General features: G+C 51.8%; 2 protein-coding genes across 5 annotated transcripts in view; one reads left to right on the forward strand and one right to left on the reverse strand.

Annotated features, from left to right (window-relative positions):
* Window positions 1–250: 250 nt before the first annotated feature.
* MYMK (myomaker, myoblast fusion factor) lies at window positions 251–8,387 on the reverse strand. Its single transcript, XM_075112006.1, has 5 exons — window positions 8,153–8,387; window positions 5,619–5,733; window positions 3,059–3,207; window positions 1,922–2,038; window positions 251–880 (listed from the first exon to the last, which is right to left on the reverse strand). The coding sequence occupies exons 1-5, from the start codon at window positions 8,285–8,287 to the stop codon at window positions 734–736; spliced, it is 663 nt and encodes a 220-aa protein (XP_074968107.1). The 5' UTR covers window positions 8,288–8,387; the 3' UTR covers window positions 251–733.
* Window positions 8,388–16,998: 8,611 nt separating this feature from the next.
* ADAMTSL2 (ADAMTS like 2) overlaps window positions 16,999–24,521 on the forward strand; it is a 28,196-nt gene continuing 20,673 nt past the window's right edge. For 2 of the 4 annotated variants that reach the window (XM_075111888.1, XM_075111890.1), the window contains exons 1-8: window positions 16,999–17,088; window positions 17,309–18,682; window positions 19,751–19,893; window positions 20,540–20,615; window positions 21,028–21,130; window positions 22,844–22,989; window positions 23,094–23,217; window positions 24,180–24,260. In XM_075111888.1, coding sequence (XP_074967989.1) covers window positions 18,572–18,682; window positions 19,751–19,893; window positions 20,540–20,615; window positions 21,028–21,130; window positions 22,844–22,989; window positions 23,094–23,217; window positions 24,180–24,260 — 784 coding nt within the window. In that variant the 5' untranslated portion in view covers window positions 16,999–17,088; window positions 17,309–18,571. Of the gene's footprint in view, window positions 17,089–17,308; window positions 18,683–19,750; window positions 19,894–20,539; window positions 20,616–21,027; window positions 21,131–22,843; window positions 22,990–23,093; window positions 23,218–24,179; window positions 24,261–24,521 lie in introns of those variants that run through there. The other 2 variants (XM_075111889.1, XM_075111891.1) reach the window with 2 other exon arrangements.

The following is a 24,521-nucleotide window of genomic DNA, read 5'->3' on the forward strand; positions in this document are numbered from 1 at the left end:
CCTCTAATTTTCCATGTACTTTCCATACTAATGAGGCTCTCCGCAAGCGCACCTGCTGCCTGCGCTGCCTGGGCAGGTTTGCAAGGACAAAGTGCCCAATGTTGCAGCTCCCTCCAGGCTGGGGGGGGGACTGTGGGCAGGGGAGGGGGTGGCTGTGCCCAGAGCTCCGCTTTGGGGCTGGCATCTGCCCTCGGCTGAGCAGAGCTGAGCTGGAAAGATTCTCGCACTACTATAGGAAACACTGGCATTGCACAGTTGCAAAGTCTTTGTTAGTATGTATTATTTACATCAAGAGAATTCATAAATAAAATAGTAAATATGTCACAAAAATACAGGTTCTGTTAATTGAGCGTTACAAACAAAGCCCTGCGAGCTCAGGCTGGGCAAAGTCCCATGGAGGGGACAACTTGGGTCCTCCTGGGCTGGTGCAGGTGACAGCGCAAGCGGTGACATGGCCTGAGCGTGCAGGGGTCTCCTGAGGGTTGCAGCCTAGACAGGTGCTTCTCCAGGGAGAAGTACGGGTATGTAGTAAACCGCAAGCGCAAGCTCTGCTAGGGCTGATGGCGGAAAGGTGAAGACTCCAGGGAAGAAAAGGCCGGGGCATGCACAGAGCTGGTGGGAAAAGATGCCGGTGTCCCAGAGGAAAATACAGCGGACAGGGATTTTGCTTTTTGGCTGCACCCCTCCATCCCCCCCGGAGCAGAAAAGCAAGTGCCCCGCTGGCCCGGGCGGCTCAGACGCAGCAGCAGAGCGTGGAGCAGTCCAGCCTGGCAGGGGTCCCGGCGCTCCCGGCTTTCTTGTTCTCCTTGGGCAGCAGCAGCACGAAGGCCATGGCCAAGGCGCAGTGATAGAAGCTGTGCACGTAGGTGTAATCCCACTCCTGCAAGCGGGGAGAGCGTTAGCATGACCTGCCGGGGCCGCGGGAGCAGCGGTGCCGGGGGGCTCTGCATTAGGTGCAAAACCTAGGTTTCTACAAGTAGCCAAAAGGAAAGGAATAAAAAAAATTCCTGAGCCTTCTGCCTCTTTTTGCTGTCAGAGAAGAAAGGATTTCCAGCCTTAAAAAAAAAGCAAAGTGGATTTAACACATTCCAATTTGCACATTTCCCAATTCTTGAATGAAGTGTTTCATTACCCCGCAAAGGACGCGGCGGCGAGGCCGGGGCGCGGGGGGAGGCGGTTTCTGCTAAGTGACATTTTTATGTTCTGCTAGAATTTGCAATTACTAAATGCTTTGAAAAATAATCCTTGGGGATGACTGTGAGGTTGTATCTAGCAGCTCCCAATGCACAGAGCAGCCGTAACGGCGGGGCTGAGTGCAGGCGTGACCGGCAGCTGTGTCGGGGGGTTATCGCCTTCCCCGCGCAGGACAGACGGACCCTTTTGCGCAGGACGGGTGGACTGGCCAGCGGCGAGAGCAAAAGGTTATAAACATGAGATTGAGTGCCCCTGGGAGTCAACTGAGAGTCTTTTCTTTGGCATGAGCCAGCTTTGGATCCGGCCATGCCTGGGTTGTATCCAGTCCCTGCTGTGGCTCCGCGAGGTGTCCTTAAGTCACCCATGCCCGGTTTCCAAAGAAACCCTGCTTGCATTTGACAAAACCATTTTGAGGACTGTGTATGGCTGAAGAAGCATGGTCCATGTCCTCGCAACTCACTTAATGGGGGGAAAAGGGAGCCAGCATCACCCTGCGTGTCACTCGCTGTCGCATCTGTCCCTGCCCACACCACAGTAAACGGGCCAGGGGATGGGGACAAGCAGGGAGGGACACTCGTCCCTGCCGCCAGACCCCAGACACCCGCACCTGAGCTGGATTTTCTCCAAGGCTGGATGCAGCCCAGCGGTGCGAAGGGGGACGTCTCCTATCTTGGTAGCATCCGTTACACCTTGTAAAGTCAATGTGATTGAGTGTGCAAACAGATACCTCAAAGAAGAACCTCAGCATCAGTGCTAACGCCCCAAAACAGAAGCCAGGACCGATCTGTTGGGTGTAGACGCTCTTGTCTGGATAGAGCCCTTTCTTCTCTTTCATCTTTTGTAGCTGGAAGGAAAGAGAGAACACACCAAGTATATTCACCTGGATTTAGCTGGCAGCTCCGCATCTGAAAGATCCTATGAATGCTGAAATAAAACCATGCAAAGGCCACAGACTGGATTCCCCAGGCTGTGGGGTCTGCCTGCACGTGGGAAGCACCTCTGCCTGCGTGCTGCGAGGGGTCCTCCTGGTTCATTCCTGATTGTAATGCTGTTTTCTTAATATTCAGCCCCAAGCCCCGCTCAGGATGTGTGTGCTCTTGCAAACCCAGTCTCTGGGAGAGCAGATCTCAGCACAGCATCGTGGGCTGGGGGATGCAGGGTGGTCCCATGCCTCGGTCCCCTCCTTGCCCATCCTCTCCCCGTCATGCCTACTTGCTTTTAGCTGCCAGATGGGAGGCAGACGGGACTTAGTGACAGTCTGTAGCTGGGACTTGCATCACTGTATTTCCATGACACTCGGCGGCGTCTTCCTGCAATTTTTACCCCATCAGTGAATCCTCCTCCCTTCCCTTTTACGGCCATGCGTGGTCCTGCCAGTGGCTCTGCCACCCATGCTCCCACCCAGGTCCACAGCACCTGCTGTGTGCGCGACACGCTGCGGCACAGTGCCCGGCTGTCCCAGGAGCTGCCAGCCGGGTTCAGGCAGACTCCTTCCCGCTTTATCACTGTTTTATGCACATCTTCCACCAGCTCCGGGGCAGTTTACCAGACCCCTCCGCATCTGAGTAGCTGTATAACTCCATAAATATATTCCTCCTGATTAGAAATGCAGGGACAGGAGATGTGGTAGATTGTTGAGACCGATCAAACCTGGCGTTTATCATAAAGGCTGATTGCCGTCTGCCTACTTTCTGCTTGGGTTGAAGGACAAGTGCTTTTTAATCACCGTGACAGCCTGTGCTGCGAAAGCTGGACCTTGAGGAGGAAACTGCTGGCGCAGGTCGGACCCCTCCATGCAGGGCTCAGCCCTTTCCCCGCTGGAAGCATCCTGTGAAGCCCCGACGCGGTGCCCTTCCCCACGTACCCATTTCACGGTTATCACCAGCACGGCTGTCCCGATGGGTCCCGAGTAGACGCCGTAGCCCCAGCGGTCGTGGTAGATCCTCACGGCAATGGTGAGGACGCCAAACATGACAAAGGTCGATCTCTTTGGCTCATCAAACTCTGCCAGGGCTGCACAGCACCAAGCACAGGCGAGTCAGCTCACCCACCCCCTTCCTCGGCTGCTCCCCATAAGCCTTACCGGGGTCCGTCCCGCCTGCCCCGGGGACCCTCAGCATTGCATCCAGCATGCCTCCCCCAGCCTCACAGCTGGGGAAACTGAGGCACACGGGGCGAAGCAAACCATCCCGAGGCATCGCAGTGGTGGCCCTAGGTGCTGGTTTTAGAGGTCTTATGCTCACTGGCGCATGTGGAAGTTAAAGGACATGTCCCACCCACGTTCCCCTTTCCTGCCTCGACCCAGAAGTCAGAGGCAATTGCAAAGACACTTGTGTCCAGTGAGCCTGCCATTGGCACTTGGGTTCACCCTACATCTCCAACTCTCCCAACCCAGCCGGCTCAGCCCGATACAGCCTCCATCACCCCGCTCTGGTAGGACTGCGCTCGCCGGTGTTACGGGGACGAGGCTGCCCGGCCGTGCCAGCACCTGTCTGAGGTTCGCAAGCTGGAAGTCGCCAGTGTGAGTAAATTATTAGAGGCTTTTGTTTAGCACAGAATGGGGTAATAACTGATAAAAGTTATGGATCCCAGTGGGTTCCATGCTTTTCCAGCTCGCACAGCTGTGTTATGGCTGCCCTGGATTTGCATTCCGGGAAGTGTGCCCGAGGGTCTGTGTCCACACATGTGCACTCGGGCTTTACAAGCCACAGCGAGAGGCTTCCCTGGCCTTCAGTCACCACACCTTCCATGTCCTTGGATCGTGGTTTTATAGGGAGTTTGGCTAAGGGATAATGTCCGCTTTTTAATCTCTGTTGTTTCCCTGCGGGTCAATATTTTAAGCATCGTAGTCCAGGATTTGTATTTTTTTTGCAAAGTTTTTGAATGCAGTAATGAAGCAGTCAAGTTGAATTTCACTGCAAGGAGCCAAAGTGTCTGGATTGGCTCTGACCTACCCCGACACTGCTGTTATCTACTGAAAATGCCCTTTGGAGTTGATTTGCCTCATTGCCTTTTCTAGCTGAGCAGAGAGAGCACTGAAGTGCCATGGAGAGTGTGGGAGCCCACCCTGGGACTCGCACCTTGGGGGAACAGGACCATTTTTAAAGTTAATATTTCCCCCTCTCATTTTTCCCTGCATGGAAGATTTATCCCATCACATGCCCTGGAAGGGGGATGCTGCTGTCTGTGCTGCTCCATGGTGAAGGGAGGAGGGAGGGACCTGGACCTGGCAGAGGGGTGCTGCCACAGCTCCCCCCATCCCGGCAGGAGCCCCCATCCTGGCCAGAGATCCTGCACTATCTCTGGAGCCCCGAGGAGCAGAGGGGAAAGTCCTGTGAGAGTCTTGGGGCTGTGCATCAGCACGGTGACCCTGGCTTTGCACCAGGAGGGCTGGGGACCCTGCCTGGCTGGAGTGGGACTGGGTGGGCAGCTGCTAGAGATGGTCTGAATCTGTTGAGCAAAGCCTTTGCTGTTGGAAAATGACAGTTCCCTCATCTCCCTCCTTATCCTGCTCTCTTCTCCTGTCAGAAATACTCACATCCTTCCAAAAAGCATGTTGACAAAATGGGAAAATAATAGGTTTGAAGTTTTTTCCTTCTTTAGTTACGTAGGTTTTTTTACATTTCTATTATATCTTGTTTTAGTGGCAAATGAGGAACAAAATTAGAAAAAAAAAAGAGAGTGAAGAGAATGTGGGGAAAGGAAAACTGAGTAATAGGGCAAGGGTCAGGATTTTTAGTAAAAAGGAAGTGAAATATATTTCTGCTTTTTCTAAAAGATCTAATAATTCCCGTCAGCCCAGACTAGGCTTTTGATAAACTAGGAAGATATATTTGTTTTGACTAAACCACTTTGATTCACGTGTTACCAAGGCAAGTGGCAGATGCCACATTTCTTAATGCCCCAAGTCAGGATGGAACAAGCTGATGGGCTTGGTATGGGGAAAATGAGGAGAAATGGGAAATTCCCTGATATATGAGGTTTCAAATTAAGTCATCTCGTAGTACTGTCCTGCCTTGAACTAAAGCACAAGGCTGCATGTGTTACTTGTCTATTTGAAATAAAGAATTCTGCTGTTGTAAGGACATGCATAAGAGCTGGTGAGGGCAGAGGAACACCCGGCACCACACCTTGGTTTCTCTCCAAGAGCAAAACTTCTCAGCCACCACTCAGGACAGGTTTCAGGCGTGTCTGGACCCCACCAAGTGCAATGGCTTTCCAACGCATGAATGATATAAAAATTGATTAAACCATAGCACTTCCATTAAAGACAGTCTCAGAGCCAAGTTGTGCAGATGAGAGCTCAAAGACAACAGTATTTCTGGGGACTGTACCCACTAACCATCACACCAGAGATGCTGGCAGATCCTGCCAGACCTGCAAACGCTGGTGCTCGGTAGTAACCATGAGGGACCAGTGCTTACCCATCAGGGACACCCAGATGGACAGAGCTGTTCCATAGATGCTGAAGTACTCCAGGATATCGTAGCGCATGAAGCACAGAACTGATAAGCCAGGGCCATCACATGCATGGTAAATCTATTTAAAAAAAAAAACAAAGGAAAAAAAAAAAGCATTAAGAAAGCTAGTTATCTACCCACAGATGGCTAAGGTAAAATAAAATACTTCTGTTTTTATCAGTTGGTTTGAAACAGCCTTTTCATGGCTGTTGAGAGGATGGCCAGCCAGGAGCAGGACAGTCTCATATACACCAGGGTCACTGATATGCAGTAATGAATATATTTGAGATATAATGTCACAGTTCGCAATTGCAAATTGCCTGAGAATCAGCATTCTTCTTTCTTAGTACAATTTATTTGTGGATGAGCTTTAGTTTGCCGCTTGGTCTGTGCCAGAATTTGCAATCTGATGACCAAGCTGCTTCGCGCCGAGCGCTGTGCGGTGTGGGGACGTCCTCTCCAGCAGGAGGACTCTGAGGTTATGCAAAAGATTCTTGTAAAACAACGCAGAATGAGTGCCCTGGTGAAATGGGTATAGATGCCAGGTCACTGTCCAGGCAAACTAAATTCTGTAGGGCCAGAGTCTGAATACTGGGGAATTCACTCATTAGTGCATTCCTTTAAAAGCTGCTGGTTCCTGCCCTTTAGCTCATTGATTAGGTTATTTGCAAAAAAGCCCATTGTAATGCAACATAGATGCAAACCAAGCCAAGAGAAATTTTCCAGTGCAGTCAGAGGAATGCTCCCAGTGTTCGCCTGGCGCTCGCCTTTTCCTCCGAGCGCTCAGCCCTTTGAGTTTTCTAGTGGTAGCACCAGCGTGCTTCGCTGTTTCTGAAGAAGTCCCTTCACCGCTTGGCAGGACGCCCTTGGAACAATCCTCGCTGTCATGGCCCAGCGGGGATGCCGATATTATTTATAATGGGAATTGCTGCAAGTCCTTTGGCTCGCTGTGGTTTCTAGAAAAGATTGCACCATGGCTGTAATTCTTTTCTCTGCTTGAGATTGGGTTCGAGGAGTCCAGAGACGGGGGGAAGAAAGGGTGGAAAGACAAAGAGCGTGTTTCTGGCTGGCGTCGCAGCACTTGTCTGCAGTGGACATATGCTTTCACTGCTCTGATGAGGTCTCCTGGGGAGGAGGAGTGGGATGCTACAAGAAAGGCAACAGCAGCAGCTGCTGCCCTCCCTACCCCCCCGACCATGCTGGCAGCTGCCTTCCCTTCCCCACGCACAGATATTTTGCCTCTTCAGTCTCTTCAGCGAGGACCTGTTCCACCTCCCATTGAAACACGTGCCAATTTTCCTATTGACTTCTCGGGGAGGTGGAGCAGACACAAAACTGGTGCAAAATGAAATTGTAGATGTCTGGCTTCCCCGGGGAGCTGGGGGGGCTCGGTTGGGACGTTTTTATTAACTAGTCCTGTAGTTTTTATGGAACTGGCAGAATTTCTGCCCCTGCATTGTGCTTTAATTGGAGGCTTAAATGGTGGATCCTAAGGAATAAGAGACTGGTCTGGTTCAGAGCCCTGCTTTACTGCCGGTGCTGCTGTGGAAGAGCTTTTCACCCCGGGAAGGTCCTTTATCTACTCCTTGCCTCAGTTTCTGTCTGTGCAAGGGACATGACAACCCTCATGAGGTGTCTTGAGGTGGGTGGGGAGAAAAGGTAAATGCATATTTGTTGCTTTGCTGGGCTGTTTCCTTCATACTCTTTAGCAGAGCATTGCCATGGGGTTAAATAGGAGATTTTCTCCAGTAGGAATATTGATTTAGGTGCTCAACCTGTGTGTGTACGGAGGCACTTAGCAGTGATACAAAGCACAGGGCAGCTTACTGCCAGGAGCAATATGAATTAATATGAATTATTTTGTGTATGTACAGACAATTGACTTTCTCCACTCATTATTCCCGCGCGAGGAAAGGCAGGGTGATTCTGAACCTGGTGAAACACACGTTTTCAAAGCACCCTGCCAAGGTGGAGGATTAAAAGTTACTTTTCTTGATAGCTCAGCAGCATATTTTAGTCTTTCCTTTCCCAGTGCAGAAACTCCCCTGTCTCCAGCATTGCTCCCATCACCAGTTAGCAATTACAAAATCAATAATTCAACTACGTGCTTTTGGCTAAAATGACAGAAGCATAGCAAGAGACTCTGGATACAATTTAAACCCCAAATTCAGCATGGCCACTTACCAGCTGTAAAACAAAGAGAAAAACCAGCCCTAAAACATTGTGAATCAATCAAGTCTCTTTGCACCCAGACCCTCTCCCTAACCTTACAACCATAAAACACCACTAAATCTATGTAAGGCCACGCCTTAGGACATCCTAAACTGATGAATCAGCTACTCAGCACCTCACACAGTGGGAAATAACCGAAAATGGATATTCTGGGGTCACGCTCGCTGCTGTTGGGTGAGATCCAGCTACCCTTCTCAGTGGAGACCCGATGCAGGGGGCATTCGAGGGGATGAAACACGCGGTGCGGGGGGACGGGGACATCTTACCGCCACGAAGAACATGGTGAAGAAGTAGACCATGGCTTCCATGTGGAAGCGCCGCTTGGCTGCGATGCTGATGGTGGGGAGGAAGACCAAGGTGCTGATGGTGGGCAGAAGGAGCTTGGCCACCAGCGAACCCATGGGTGTCCCGTGGGCCAGCAGCTCCCGGGGACAGGGTCTCTGTGAGCTGGACGGGGATGGCAGAGAAAACAGCCGTGGTGAGAGTGCTTTAAAATTTAAATGCCCTGCATGGCTGGGAGGGCTGCGAGCAGGGAACAGCTGCTGCCGCCGCCGCAGTCGCCCCCTTTGCTCCTGTCTCTCCCCAACAGCAAAATTCTTGACGCAGCCGGCGGCTCCCAGCGGCAGATGCTCTGTGCCCCCGATATCGCCCTGGGTGTTTCTAAAGGAGCAAAGGGGAATGTCGTCCTTGCATGCCTTGTGCTGGGTGTCAGGTCTGGGTGCACAGTGGGTGAGGACTGTGGGCTTGCTTGCTCTGCATGGGGACACCCCACCTCCGCACCCTGCTGCCCCCACGCCAGGCCTGGGTCAGGGGTGCTGGAGCAGCCTGCAGGGAAAAACCATCCACTGCTCTGCGCTGGCACAAAGTAGGGAAGAACTGGTTTGTGGGAGGTACCAGGGGTTTTTAAAACAGTGGGACACATCCTGCTACCCTTTCCGTACCTGAGAACTACACACCAAGCTCCAAATCTGCCTTTTATTTCCCCATGAGGGCATACCTGGGGTGGGTGGCCCTGCTCTGGCAGAGCACTGACATCGGGGAGCTCGTGTGATGCAGTGTCTAACGCCTGCTACGCGTGCCTACGTGCCCTCCTGTGCACTTTAGTGGGGTTATGTGCAGTTAAGTTTCTCAGCCATGCCCGCAGGCTTTGCAGAGTGGACACCTCCAGGAGATGTGTCTGAAATTCAGGAGTGTCTCTGGGGTGGAGGAATTTGAGCAGATCATTGTGCGGCGCAGAAAAGCTGGAGGAAAGGAGACCAAAAGCCAAGCAGAGTTTGGGCTGCTAATCCACTCAGTGGCTCCTCTCTTTTATTATGACTTTTTATTATATCACTGCTGCTCCCCTCCTGGGTTAATATCTTTTCCTTGGAGCCTCGCAGGGATTCTCGGCATCTTTTCGGTACAGCTGTTCCCGAGACACAGGGAGCAGGAATGCTACGCTTGAGCAACCGCCTTTGTGGCTGTGGGTTTGGGGAGGAGGCTGCGAGCTGTGATATGAGCCACCATTTCTGAGGCCGACAGGACAGGCTCGTCTGTCCCCTGGGAGGGGGCCCAGTGGAAAGGCAGGCATGCACAGAGAAGAAAATACTCTTTAAACCACTCCAGCTGAGTTGGAAAGGGTTCTGGGAGGGGGAGCGCAGGGGTGGCGTGTGTGCGGTGGGGATGGCACGACAGCATTAAAGCACTGACCCGAGAGGGCTGTGCTGAGAGCCTTCCTCGGGCATAGCTGAGATGAGTAGGGGATCCGTTTTTAGCTGATATTGCAGGAACCATCCGTGTACCCTGGCTGGCTGCAGGCAGCATCCCTCCACAGAGCACGGGGGCTCCACGCCGCACACACCACATCTCCAGCCGCCCTCCTGCCTGGACAAGCCATAAACTTACCGCAAACCCCTGCAAAATTGAATCTCTACCAATAAATAGTGAAAAACTCTGGTGTCGCTATTTACCGTGAAAATTAATCCCTCCAAGCCAGCACATAAATACCCTGCTTCTCCCCAGGCGTCCAGCTCTGAGCGGGAAGCGGAGCCAAGCACCAGCACGCCCCAAAGTACCCTGTTCCTTTTCTGTGCCATATCCTCAGACATATCCGTTATTCCGTGTTATTCTTGCATGAGCTGCTTGGACTGAGGAAGGTGCTCGGGGCTGCTGCGTGCTGCACAGCAGGGCTTGTCTCCGGGAGGGTTTCAAGAGGGGTTGGGGTTAGCTTGTTGCACAAACCGCTCTGGATTCCTGGCTAAGAAAACCATGTCCACCCTACTTTTGTGGCCATGAGGTTGGTGTCAGAGAGGTGAAAACACAGCTCAAAGCCTGCTTGTGACGACAGTCTTCCACATCTGGGTGCAAAGCAGCTGCGCTCGCTCTCGCGGGACCATTTGCAAGGACGTGCGAGGGTGCTGGTTGTGCAGCAAGGCAAATGGCATCAGCTGAAATCTATGATCAAGCAGTTGCTTAATGCATCCCCCTCGCCCCCATCCTTTGCCCAAAACCTAGCTGGAGCCCACTGGAAAGGAAACCCCGTCGGCTGCTGGATGCAGCAAGTGCCAGCCATGGCAAGTGCTCCCCTGGGCAGGGAAGTGTTGGAGCTCTCAGGAGCAAGAAAACATTCCACAGGTTGTTGCTTTTTTTCTTTCTCTCTCCCAGCTGCACACCCTGGGCTGGCGTTTGGTTTGCAGCCAGCGCTGTAGGCATAGAGGAAAAAAAATCACACCAGTTTGCACACGTGTTCCAGCTATTATTGAAAAAGAGACCCCAAAGTAAACTGCAAGGCAAGGGGCAGGCAGGTGGTGAGCTCCTGTCGGGAGCTGCTGCTTAAAAGGTCTTTGTTCGGGCTGCTAACAAACCGCAGTGCTAGACGTGGGCTTTGCAAACCTTCCCGGGAAGGAACGCAAGTAACAAAGGGCCAGGACTTTGTTCCTGCCCTCCTAAACAGGTAGGAAATGTAGAAAGGGCAAATTTTAGCTCTTGCATTTAAGTGCTTCTGGAAACCAAATTTTAAATCTACATTCCACAGGGCTAATTTTGTGTGGACCAGAGTGCACGCAGGAACGGTGATAGATATGGCTGAAAACTGGTTCCCAGGTGCCAAAACCAGGTTCTGGTATGCTGTCCTGGATCCTTCCAGGGTAACATTAACCGTGGCTTTCTGTAAGCACTTCTACCCTTTCAACTCAGACCTTGCAGTGAAGGAGAGAGACATAGATAGTTTTGTTTTATTTTTAATATGAGGGTGATAGTTTGAAAGCAGTATGTGTTGGAATGGAGGATGAGGGATCTGTGCCAGGCGAGAGTACTGAGAGTATCTTCTGCTTGGGATAAGTATGGGATGACCTCTGTGTGGTGTGGACTGCATCAGAATCGAAATCTGCTCCATTGTGTGTACCTGGTTACTGCCAGGTTTGAAATAAGGGTGATAATGACAGTAAAATGGAGAGTCAAGGTTGCAGCTTCTATACGGGCTTGCAGTTTGCAGTGCCGCAACACAAGCGCCGGTGTGAGCCGGTGCGCCTGGACGGCTGCGTCAGTTCAGTGCTTACTGCAAAGTGTTACTTGCCACTTCCATTACTTCAGAGTCTAATTTTTAATCTCCACAACATTTTGACTCCTGCACTCTGGACTTAGGGGTAACGGTGAAAAGCTGGACGACGGCCTGGTTTCAGCAGGATGATGTGCAAGAGCCGCTGCTCTGGAGCAGCACGGTCAGCCCCAAGTTGCCCGGAGCAATTTGATGAGCGCGGCATCATCCAGATTGCAAAGATTTCTTGTCTTCTTGCTGCTCTGGCTTGGGAATTTGATCGAGAAACCTCCTGGCATGAAAGGGCCTGGTGCGAGTGTGCAGCAGCTCATGGGCACCGGCCCTTCCCTGCCCAGCTGGAGAAGGGGCGACTGCAGCATCGTAAAATACCTCTCACTACCTACGGCAGCCTGTGATCAGAGCTGTTGCATGAAACGCCAGTGCAGGTAGTGCTTTCTGGACAGCTGAAACCCACACACGGGCCCTGGCACCAGGGAAAAGGAGCCCAATAAACGCAGCTCCACCAGCTGTGCCTGAGCCCCTTGCACGGCTGGTGCTGCAGACCCAGCTCTGATCAACCGCAGCTCTCACCCGCTCCCATCCACAGCCCTGCCAAAGCACCTGCATCCTTCTTTTTTTATTAGTGGAATGAATTGCCACTTAAAATATCCACTCTCTGTAAGGCCTGGCCCCATTTTAGGCAGCTTTAGCTGAGTACTTGCCCTTAAAATAATTCCCCCTTCCCATCTCTCTGTTGAATAAACTTATTATGCACACTCCTCGCAGGTATCTTTGCTTCTTTTTTCCTTAGGATTTATTTTTTACTCTTCCCTTCTCCTCTACCCTGCCACGGCCCATAACGAGCATGTCACCATTAATGGTGAGGACATCTCTTTTCTTGTCACCAGTTTTCCATCGCTCGTACCCTTCGGGGTGTCCCAGGGCAGCCATCCTGCTGCCAGATTTGAGGAGGCAGTGCAGGGGTTTATTGCTCGTTTCATGATGTTTAATGTTTTTTATTTTTACAGTCATGACTCCTGGAGCCCAGTAATGATGTGAGGGTCTCAGCTCCCACCCCGTTGGTCAAACTTGTTACTTTCTGAAGAGAAAAGCTTGAAGATGTGACGTTTCAAGGCTCAAAATCCAGAAAGGAATGAAACCAGTCTTAGGGTTTTGGGGAGTCTGACTCATGATTTTTGAATGCCTGTGGTTGGCAGCACTGCATAGCTGATGTCCCTCAGCACAATACTGCACAACTTCCATGCAAGACTCATTCCATGAAAAGAAAAGGCTTTGTACTCTTTTTTTAATCTTTGCACAGCTAAAATTTCAAACCAAGCGTGACTTGTCTGGAAGCTCCTCCAGGTTCTTGCAGGGACGCGTACACTTTGGAGACAGGTAAAATTAAAGGCTGCACAGAAAAAAGAGGCTTTTCAAGCCATTAAAACTCCATGGCCATGACCATACCTGGGGTCACTGTGGTTGCTTGAGGCTTTCAAACTGCCCAGAGGTATTTTTTAATGCAAATCTGATGGTGAGAGCAGCTCGGTGGCTTTGGCTTGTTCAGTTTGACCCAACATTTTCAAATCTCCATGGATGAAACCCTCATGCTAACATGGTATAAATCATTGCTACCCACATTGCATGGAGGCACGCAGAGATGAAGTGCCTTGCCCAATACTGTGCCGTAGGTCACTCTGCAAGGGACTGGGACTGTCTCTAAAGGACACTTTTTTTGGTCTCCTCTTGCTTGTTTTAGTTACCCAGTGGTAGGCCATAGCCACAACTCTTAAGAAGAACGTAGGGCTGGCTGCCAGGGCATTTTTTGGGGGCTTTGCCACATTTTGATCCTCCTGGCAATGTCCCGGCCATTCAGGGACCTCACCCGCTCCATGGATGGCTTAGATCTGCCCACCCCACTCTGGGCTCGCCTGGAAATAAGATGTGTAGCTGTGCAGAAGTGTTGAACAAATGGGTCACTTCTGTAGGCAGTCTTAAAAAATTAGAAAATCAGTTAGTCGCCTCACCCCTGGGCAAAAATGAAGCTGCTGGGGGGTCCTGGGCCAAAAGACTCCACACCATGCTCCTGCTCCTCCTCCAGCCTGGCTCTTCTGGACCTAGACAGGCATTTCAGTGGGGCTGGCTATGACAAAACCATCCTGTCTGCGGCACTGGCATGACGGCTGAGCCAGAAAAGGGCTAATTTTGATTGGAAAGCGGTGCTGGAACGCCACAGCCCATGGCTGGATCATGGCTTTGGTTCACCAAGAACAGGTCCTGTGGTACATCATTCATGGAGGACCTGCTCTAGGGACATGCTTGGGGCTCGGTGGTGCTGGGCATCAGCTCTGGTGGGCCCGAGGGCTGGCGCCTGGGTCAGGATGGGAAGGTGTCCCATGATGGGAAGCACAGCAAGACGGTCAATGTCTTGTGCCTGGATCGTAGCTTACGGTCTCTCTCTGCTCCAGGGCGAGGACAGAGGTCCCTCTACCGCAGCAAAGGCTGCCCCGGCAAAGGGATCACCCCACCCCTCCCTAGGTGAGAGAGGGCCTGATCCTGCAAAATGCAGAGTGCCCCTGCTCAGCTGAGCAGCCCCAGCTCCCGCCGAGCAGGGACGGTGCCCAGCCCAGCACTTTGTTGAACTCATTTCAGCCAAGGAAACTCCTTTCCTCTGCAGGCACTTCTCTGGCCAAACCAGCAGCCAGTCGCCGGCGACTCTCCCCTGGCTGGAGGAGGCTATTTTGGAGTGTCTGTCGCTCCTTTTTATTTGCGCTCTGAATTATGCACGGCACCGGTTTGGGATGGAAAGCCTGGCAGCTGCCTGCCGGACGGCTGCCGTGTGCCCCTGGGGGAGGCTGTTGGGGTAAGAGCCCACCAGCCTCACGCCGCTGCAGGGATGGGCATCACGCTGGCAGCTCTGACCCTCCTTGTGCAGTGCCAGGAGGTGAACACTCCTAACCCAGGACCACCGGACTGCCTTGCTGAAGTGCAGGATGTGGGGAGCAGGGCTGGCTCAGGGACCCTCACCCAAATCCTAAATTTCCCTGGGAAAATCCGGTACGAGCCCTCAGCAGCCGTCCCTGGGTGGGAAAGCCTCTCACTGTCCATGCAGGTGCATCTTGTCTCAATTTACTCCAAGCCCAAAAGCAGTAAATAACATCTGCAAATCATTTCTAACGCTTATGCCAAAAACTGGGAGATAAAAAACGCTGTCGTCTGAGCCCGGCTGTCAGTGATTAATGCCGTACCTGCCGGCAGCCTCGGCAGCAGCACCCACAGCCTGGGGTTTTGGGGTGGCGGGAGCAGGCACCGGTCCAGCCCCACGTTGGAGCTGTAGGGTTTCACCGATGCGGAGCTGGATGGAGGCTCATGTTTTGGATCTGCTCTTTGGTGCATTTTGGTTTTAGGGCTGTTTTTGCTCCCACTTGAGGTGATGGCATCGCTCCCGCTGATTTCACGAGGACGGGCCGGGGCTGCGTAAGCCATGCTGCTGCGGCCAGGGATAACACTGCGTGATTTATGGGAGCAATCAGTTGCCACTAGGAGCTGGTTAGGAATTTTCCGATGAAACGGGGATTGCGTCAGAAACCGCTGAGTCATCTCAACTGTTTCATAAAAATAAATAAATAAAAAAAATCCTTTGGCTTTGATGAACTTTTGGTGAAACACAGAGACCGAATGCATCTCACTTGCTGCTGGCTCCCTCAGCGCTTGCCTTGGGGACAGCCTTCCCCCACCCTCCCGCTTTCCTCCCCCTCCCCAGCGCTCCCCAGCCCCGGGGCATCCCTGCTGCAGGATGGGGTCCGGGGTCACCTGGGGATGGGGTCTCCTGGGGTGCAACCTCCGGCCAAACCCCAAGGTTGGTGGGAGCGCTGGGGAGACGCTGGGGCTCGCATGGACCCAGGCTGCTCTGGCGTTTTCAATGTGAAATATTTTGATGCTTTTAAAACCTCTCCTGTTCAGACTTTTCCCTCCTGGTTGTTCCAAAACGGAAAGGGCTTTCTCCTGCGTGTCTCGGGCTGGGATATTTTGAAATGCAGAAGTTGGGTGAACTCAAGTGCTAAATTTTCCCAGTGTCCTGGTCACAGCCAACCGATGGAAAATTGAAAGTTGCAAATCAACCTAGCTGGGTAAATTAAAACAGGCTGGCAGACATTTAGCCAAACAGAAAAGGAGACTTCATTTCCCATGTAAATTTTTTGGGACAGATTCTCTGCTCAGCTTCACACAGCCATCCCTGGGAGGACCGGGACCAAATTAACACCACCATAGACCTGCAGTGATTCCTGCAGGGTGCTGGGAGCTGTGCAGGGATCCGTGCCCTGCGGCGGGGTCGGAGCACACTCTGAGGCCCTGTAGATGGGAGCTCCTGGCCCGTGGCAAACGGTGACAGCTCTGAACGTTGCCACCGAGGGTCAGGAGCAGCCAGTGATGATAATCACAGTAAACTGCAGTGATCGCCTCGGGTGCAGAGCCAGTGCCGGGGTGCGGTGTCCCACTGGGAGCACTGGTTTTGCCCTGTGCGGGACAGGTCTAGAGGGGAAGGAGAAAAGGCTTGAGTTGAAGCATCTCTGATGCTCAAAGCTGCGGCGCTGTGAGCACCGCGTGCACAGGGGAGATGTGCTAAGGAATGCACAGGAATGTGTGTCACCACGCAGGCGAGGTGTCTCATCAACCACATTTCACATGCAAAGACCACAGAGAACAGACCATATATATTGAATATAGGTTGCACACACTGTATAACTGTGCCATTAATTGTGCCATAGGCTTTTCTCTCTCACACACACACACGGGTATCACACACAATACGTGCGCGGCTGTTGCTGAGCCAGGGGGACTGTTCTCATCCAAAATGGCTCTTCACGTGCACCAAACCCATCTTCTGACCATGACTGTTCTCCTGCGTGGCAGAAAACCGTTTCAAGCATCATGACTGATGCTGAGCCTTAGCAAATGCCACCAAGAGCGCAGGATCTGGGGGATTTGGGTTATTTTTCAGCAGGAAGTGCAATTAAAAACCTGGCAGACCCTAACCAGCCAGCCCTCCCCGCACTTCCAGAGGCAGGATGTGGCCGTGCGGTGCCTGCGGAGGTCCCGGGAGGAGTTTGGCCACCTCGCCCTCTGCGGGGGTGGGCGGGAGCGGTGGGGGCAGCAGGTACCGCCCCCCCCGTCTGGGGGGTGAGGTGTGGGGGGAGCGCAGCATCCCCCCGGGGAGCGCCCGGAGAGGTCCCGGGGGGTTGCCCGGGGGGTGCCCGGGGGGGTGCCCGGCGCTGCGTGTGCCGGACGGGCGGCGGCGGGAACGCATGCGTGCGGGTTCCCCCCGCCTGTGCCCCCCCGGCCCCGCCGCAGGAAACCGGCTGGCGGCCGCGGACCGGCGCCGGGGGAGGCGAGGGGTTAACCGGGGTGGGGGCATCCCGGGCCGAGAGGTGTGAATTCCGCCCGCTCCCCCCCAACCCCCCCCCCCCACCCCCGCCGCTATAAGAGCGGCCGGCGCGGGCTGGGGGGAGCCACTGCGGCGGCTCCTCCTCGCTGGAAGCCCCGGCGCTTTTGGCTGCCCTTTGAAGTCGGAGAGGGAGAAGGAGGGAGGGAGCGTCTGGGGCTGCTGCTGCTGCTGCTCCTCCGCGCCGCCGCCGCCGCTACCGCCCGGCCCCGGAGCATCGCCCCGCCCGGCCCCGCCGCCTCCAGGTACGGCCCGGCCCGGTCCCGCGGGGGTCGCGGCCCGCCGGCCCCTTCCCCGCTCCCCCCGGGGTTCGCCCTCCCGCCCGCCGCCGCTCCCGCATCGCCCGCCCGCCGCTGGCAGGTCCGCGGGGTCCCTCCGGTACCGGCTCCGCGATGCCTTCGGCGACATCCCCCTCCTCCCCCACCCCACCCCGCGCTTTAATTTTTCTTCTATTTAAACATGCAGCTCTGACCGACTCTAGGATAAACTCTGAGCGAGCTCTGTTATTGGCTTTGAGTCAGAAGTGTCTGGAAGCCTTAATGAAAACCAAGTGTAAGGCAAGTCTCAGCCACCTGTCCCCGGGATCCCCGGCCAAGCGCTCGGGGCTTCCATTAATCAATGGATCTGCCTCTTGGAAAGTGTCTTTTTGCATGCTGGACCTCTACCCTGGGGCGACCGCAAAGCGGGGTTGGGGACCTGGAAGCCCTCCGGTAATTTCTCTTAAGCCAGATACCAAAGCTGTGCTGGCATTGCCGGCAATTCTGCATTTCCAAAACCGCTACAAAAACCCTTGCGAGAAGAAAAACGGGTAGGAAAGAAGCTCTTTATGTTGCAGGTCTGCAGTCCTGCCCCTCTCCCCAGGAGCAGCACCTCTCCCACCTCCCTATTTCCCAAAGATACTGTCTGGTTACTTTTCAAGGGAAGTTAGCTTAGGAGAGAATATTTTTTTCTTTTTCTTACAGACATGAGCTGCTTTGATTGCCTGGAAGCTTGATTTCCTGAAACCTGCTCCTTTCTGGCTCTTGCAGTGAGGTTCACAATAAAACGTATTGTGGTTTTGAGCTGGGTTTTATTTAAGAAAATGCCATTCTGGGTTACTCTCTTTCATGAGACAGATGGAGAAAGATGAAAGGCTGACACTTGAGATATTTCATTTCTGCTCTTTAATTGTGGGTGGTTTCTTTTTCTGTAAGAACAGGCTTCTTCCCTAGGAATTAGAGTGGGACAAATGAAAAAAAAAAAAAAGGGAAAATAATGGCTGTTAAACAACAGCAAAAAAACCCACAATTATGGAGCCTTTCATCTCACTTTTCTAGGAGCAATTCTGTAAAAGGGGATATTTAAATGCACTCCCTTTAAAGATCCAGGGACAATTCTTGCTACTCTCTGCCCCTTGTGCAATGCTTGCTTCGGTGTAAGCCACGCTCTCTTCCAAGACAGGCTTGGAGGGTATCAGGTGCAGCCACTGGGAACCAGCACAAAGCTGTGGTTTGGCGGATAGCAACCAAGATGGAATGTGAACCTGTACCATGTTAATGCTTCCACTAATTAAATATAACTTCAGGAACAAGCCCTTGCAGTCACTGGTGGCCGGTGTCACTTAGCTGACCGGGAATGCTGAAGATGATGTGTGCTGTGCAGCCCAGGCTGCAAAGCAGCCCTTGCTCTCGATGGGTGGAGAGGCTGGATGGGAGTTTTGCTTAGTGTGCTGTTTGGTTGCTTTCTAGGATGAAGATATCTAAGTGGAGGTGGAACAACATCTCCATCAGTGCGCGATCCCAGCTGAAAGGCACCCTGGCCCTTCTTCTTGTGGGCAACATTGCCTTTGTGATCGCTCAGGTAAGCGTGCTGCCTTGCTGGGGGGTGGGTGGGGGGTGTCTCTGGGCTTTAAAAGGGTATGGTGTCTGGGATGGGTAGCCTCTGGGACTTGCAGGACTGATCTGCACATGCATCGGGTCTCCAGCAAGCGTCAGGATGTATGACTTGGCTTAGCTCTTTAGTCTGGACTTAACCTGTGTTGTACCTTCTGCGGCTAGGAGCGCGTGCAGATCACTTCCAGGGCTCTGAAAGACCATGCCCTGTTCTTGAGTGAGCACCGCTTCCTCAGTCCCTGCAGTTGTTGGAGCTTTCATTTACTTTGCATGCAATATTATTAGCCCTTTCCCAGTCAACACTGAATTAATAGAGCTCCTCTAACCAGCAGGTGATTCTGGATGGGAAAAATATCTCTCCCCCTGCAGTGAGCAATAGCTGGGACCCCCAGGATGTTTTGTGCCCCTTGCAAAGGGATACAGACACCTTACAGAGCGCCCGCGTGCAGTGGTGATGCTGCTGGTGGAGCAGCTCCTCTGCATGGTCACACTGCTGCCTGCAATGGCTGAGGGGTGGGAGGTGGGGGGTGTCAAGGACCCTCCTGAAGTGACAAACCTGTACTTGCAAAGAGCACAAGGGCTCCTCCAGCCTGCTAGCATCCACTGGCATGCTCTCCTGCTGCTGAGTGCTTTTGCAAGGGTTTGCTTAAGTTTTCAGTGAAACATTCGGCTGCAACTGGCTTTTCAACTTCCTGAATTCACTGTGGAGCAGGAGTCGGAGAGCACCAAAAGACTTGGAGGGCTTAGGGTTGTTTGGGATCTTGTTTTTGCCAACAGAGCGAAACAATGAATGTTTCCTTTCCCAAGGAGTCCTAAATATTGCTATTTCATTCCAATTTGTAACGAAAACACAATTGGAAATATGCAGGGTTTCTTGCAAAATGGAAATCTCGGGCTTGACCTCAGGTGGAGAAGGCAGTGCCCTGTTAGCTCAGGGCAGGCTGGGCAGGGGATGCCCTCAGTCCACCCGCACAGGCTCTGCGGTGCAGGTGCCAACTGCTGCTTCTCTCCCCCACCCACCCGATGCTTCACGCAGGACCTCGCACAGACCTCCAACAGCCTGGAAGAAGGGGCAGACGTCACCGCGTACTGGTGGGGCGAGTGGACCAAGTGGACGGCGTGCACCAGGACCTGCGGGGGAGGCGTCAAGTCCCAGGAGAGGCACTGCCTGCGGCAGAGGTACGGCGCCCGCCTGCCAGGGTGCAGGGAGCTCCAGCTTGCTGGAGGTAGCCTTGACCCAGGAGGTCCTCGCTCAGTAGATAAGCACTGGTGAAAAGGTGGCTGGCGAACGCTGCTTGTGCAGAAGGTAGGTATGTCCCTGAGTTTGCTGCCTTGAGGACACTGCGCCCTGGGCATCCTTGCCAGGCGGACCAGCCAAGCTATTCCTGTGCTGGCCCTGAATTTTCTCCAGCAGGGATTAGTGCAGACGGGAAGCAGACAGTGTAAGCCTGTTCTCAAAGCTCCTGGGCACAGCAGCAAGGACACCGTGGTGCAGGGTTGGTTGGGGACCCCGCCGATCCCAGCTGCGCTGTGTGTGGCTGTGCCCTCTCTGGGCTGTGTGGTTGCCGGAAGGCACCTTGCAAACCTTGTCCCCAGGCCCTGGTCTCCATGTACCTCCTAGGGTGCTGTAATAGGAATAGCTGATGCTGCAGGTGGTAAAGCTGGAGAGACCTTTGCTATCAACTCCAGTGAGACCGTGATAGATCTGTGTGTGGCTCTGCTGCATTGAGACCGATCTTACAGAATCAGGAATTGGGACAAATATATTTAAAGAAGGGAAAAGAAGTGTTTCTGAGCCCTGTCTAACCATCATTTCTTTATTCAGAAGAAAGTCAGTGAGTGGGCTGGCTAATAAAACTTGCACTGGAACATCCAAAAGATACCAGCTCTGCAAAGTACAAGTAAGGATATCCTTTTTCTCGTGGGGAACACTCGGTACAAAACGTGGGAAGTCATGCTTCCTTCCTGTGGCGGCCCTTCTGGGCCCCTCAGAGGGGACACCATTTGTCCCGTAGCTGTCACCCCATTGCCCCTCTAAGCAACTGGAGTTCCCTTCTTTGGTGCCCATCACCATTGTGTCAGGGCTTTGGACCTTTTGCTTGCACTGGGGGCCATAAAAGCCAGCACATGGTTCTTGCACCATCTCCTGGGGGGGTTTTCCCCTGGCTGTCCCTGCAGTGGGAGGAGGAGGAGGAGGAGGATGTGGCTCTGGAGAGAACAGGCAATGGAAATGCTCCTTGCAGCTGGTCAAGGTGTGCCAGAAACCTTTCCTGCATTTTGTTTTCATCAGGATATTAATGTATCCCATTCTAGGAGTGCCCTGCGAACGGAAGGAGCTTTCGAGAGGAGCAGTGTTCATCATTTAACTCCCATGTGTATAACGGCAGAACGTATCAATGGAAACCTTTATATCCTGGTAACAAGACATTCTTTGTGTGTTTCATAATGCTTAGCCAAAATATTTTGATAGTTATGATGCTATAGCCTGCAGGAAGGCTCCCCCTCTGCTGTTTTAAAGTCACTTTTTTTCCAGAGACACAATCAGCTGTCTCCCAAGTTCAAAGGCATGTTTTGCAGCTGCAGGGTAGCTTAAAAATAAAATAAATTTATGGCTGTAGCTTGTGTTGGTTGCAGCTCCTGAGGACCAGAGAGCTGAAAGATTGGAGGATGCGAGAACACGGGGTGATGGACTGTGCTGGCAGGGAGACAGGGAGAGTCTGGCTCACCCAAACAAGTGTCCTTTTGAGCTGGGGCCATTGCTGGGCTGTGTTGTGTTTCAGTGACACTTGCTCACTCCCACACCTTTCATGTGCTCTGTCAAATGTCACCAAGATCCGGTCAGTTTGGTTGTCTGTGGTGAGCGACGCAGGACAGCAGAAATAAAATCTCGGTCTTTGTCTTCTAAGTTATTTGATTTTTAGGCACCTAACTCCCATCCATTAAACCTTCCCAAGCATCAAACAAAAGTCATGGCCAATTTTTAGGGCTATTGGGAACCCAGGACCCTTCTGAGGAGGAGGAGGCGGCTCCTAAGTGTTGGTTCTTCAGATTCACCGTGCCATTTGGGCGTCTAAAAATAGAGATGGGATCTCATGTGACTTTCTTACTTTAGCGGTCTTTGTACACACCTAAGAATAATTATGCTTCATGAAATTACTTGTTACCTCCTTTTATGTGAAACAAGCCCCTGTCTCGCCAGCCACCTTGGCAGGGTCAGCGTGGTAGAACTTGGCCCGTGGCAAGCTGGTTAGCTGTAGCTACTTGGCTGCTTTTGTCCCTTTCCTATGGCGAGGTGACAATTTCTTTAAACATATTTGCTCTTCCAGATGACTCACCAGAATAGTTACAGTGAATTGTTTTGTTTTTTAGCAGGCGTTCACGTGGCTCCTGGGGGATTTACAGAATAATGTTTTGACACTGATGCTGTCTTGCTTGGGCACGCAGGCCAGTGGGTATATGACCGCTCAGTAGTTGGCAGAGTTCGACGCTTAGCATTGGGTTTCTGATGCAAATAGAATTTGTCATTTGCTTCCTGTGGATGTTGTAAAATGTGGGGCTACTGTGCCAGTGGATGCAGCCAGCCAGTTGCCTGCACAAAGAAAAGGGCGAATTAAGTCCAACTTGGGTGAATGTTTATGGAAAAGTTCTTATGTTTAAAGCTGTTATGGTTTTGAATGCAGTCTTACTTGTATTATACTTACGATAATATATCTATGTTAATTTAACTCACGTATTAAATGTTGATATGTGAACATGCATATGCTTTTGTGTAATGTGTATGTATGTCCCTACTGCAAGTCCTTGCACAGAACAGTGGCTGTTACTGCCTCAGTGCATCCCCTCGGCTGTTAGTGACACCGCTAGCATCACTAGGTGCACCTATTCCTGGCAGCAGAGGGGACTGCCTGGCCGTGCAAAGGTTTGCAGCAGTGGGCTGTCACGCTGTCAGAACTGCAATCTCCTGTCCAGCCTGAAACACAAGAGATGGTAGCTTCTGAACTGCTGGCTGCTGTGCAATTGTGCTATTGCTGCTGCTGTTTAGCTTGGCAGAGATTCATTGACATTTGGTAGGATGAAAGTTATTGTGTTTCTGCTGTTTTGAATATATCTTTATATCCTTTCCCCTTAGATGACTATGTTCACATTTCTAGCAAGCCCTGTGACCTCCATTGCACCACTGTGGATGGTCAGAGACAGTTAATGGTTCAGGCTCGGGATGGAACATCCTGCAAATACACTGATTTCCGAGGGGTTTGCGTGTCTGGAAAATGTGAGGTTGTTAAACATTATAGCAAAAATATTGTTATGTTAGCATTCAGAAAATTACAATGGGTGCGACATTTGCCTGACCCTCAATACTCTATTTGTGCATCTTTTAGCCCATTGGATGCGATGGCATTCTCTTTTCCACCCACACCTTGGATAAATGTGGTGTTTGCCAAGGAGATGGGAGCAGCTGCACTCACGTGACCGGCAGTTACCGGAAAGGAAATTCTCATCTTGGTAAGGCTTTTAGGGACCTTTTCCTTTATTTGTATCGGAAGGCTATTTTTAAAATGTGCTTATTTTTTCTGTAAATTGCTTTCAGCTCTTACCAGCTGCCCCCTGCTACAGTTTTTCCCACGTGTTCTATGTGTGCTAAAGCCGCTTGTAAATTTGGGCAGGGAAAGCCGCCTTTAAAGAAAGCCGGTAACTTTGCATGGTGCTTGTCAGAAGCTCGAGGTCTCTGATGCTGAATGGTGCAAAAGGGTTATGCAAGAGGCTGGCATCTATTTTAGTCTTGTTTCTTATGATCCAGTAAGACTAGAAATAAATGATTTGTAATAACGGGAAGTGAGGATATTTTGAAAGACCAGGATTTCCAAAATTAGTGTGTTGTAAAGCAGTAGAACCTACTTGTCCTAAACATAGCAATCTAACTCGGGAATAATGATTAATGCTTTCCGAGGATCAGTTTAAGATGGAGCAAGCTGCAGGAACTTCAGTGGCCTTAGGAGGACTTGTCCCATCACTTACCAAGGGCCAGGCAAAGGGCAGTCGGAGGAGAAACGAGCTGTAATCTCTTGCTGGGTTTTTGGGAAGGCTGGCTAGCACAGGGATCGCTGCTGAACCACAGGACAGCTTCTCTAGCTAACAAAGCAGTCGTAAGATATCTCTTCTTACACCAGTTCAGATAAATGTGGTATTTGGGCACGTAAGGATTGCATTCCCCCCGCCGGCGGCGGCTGTGCTTTTCAACCATAAACCAGGATAATATTTCACACTTTTTTCTTTTCTATTATCATTAAGGTCCTGTTTGCAGCCTAACAGTTGTCTGCATTAGGTTTTTTTTTTAATCCATAACTCCTTAAAAATGATTTTGGATCAAGGCCAGCTTGCTCGATATATTGCGGTATTGACTACAGAGTGTTTCATTCAGATTATTTGTTACAAAGTTCCTTTCGTTAATCTGTAGTTTCCCATAGGCTATTCTCTGGTAACGCACATTCCTGCTGGAGCAAGGGATATCCAGATAGTAGAACGGAAAAAATCTGCAGATGTTCTGGGTGTGTATAACCTCTTGGTACTTCCCTAGAATGCATGCCTCTACTAGCTAATGCTTTTTCCAACGTGAAGCTGAATGTAGTTTTATTGCAGACATGAGCTAAATCCATAGTCAATGTAAATCACAACCATGTTGTCTAAGCCAGTGCATTTCTCTCTGCAGTCTGAGCACCTGGGCTGTATCTACAACACTTTGATTGCCTTAATGCAGGAACTGTTGGTCAATATTGTTGCTACTTCAGTGTGGTGTGACAAACACACTG

This window comes from Phalacrocorax aristotelis, chromosome 17 (genome assembly GCF_949628215.1).
Source record: "Phalacrocorax aristotelis chromosome 17, bGulAri2.1, whole genome shotgun sequence".
NCBI classification, from domain to species: Eukaryota; Metazoa; Chordata; class Aves; order Suliformes; family Phalacrocoracidae; genus Phalacrocorax; species Phalacrocorax aristotelis.

Coding starts and splice junctions, on each gene's coding strand:
- MYMK (XM_075112006.1), bottom strand. CDS start 8,287: ATGGGTTCGCTGGTGGCCAAGCTCCTTCTGCCCACCATCAGCACCTTG. Junction 3,208..5,618: donor CATCTGGGTGTCCCTGATGG/GTAAGCACTGGT, acceptor GGTGCTGTGCAG/CCCTGGCAGAGTTTGATGAG. Junction 2,039..3,058: donor TGGTGATAACCGTGAAATGG/GTACGTGGGGAA, acceptor CTTTCCTTCCAG/CTACAAAAGATGAAAGAGAA.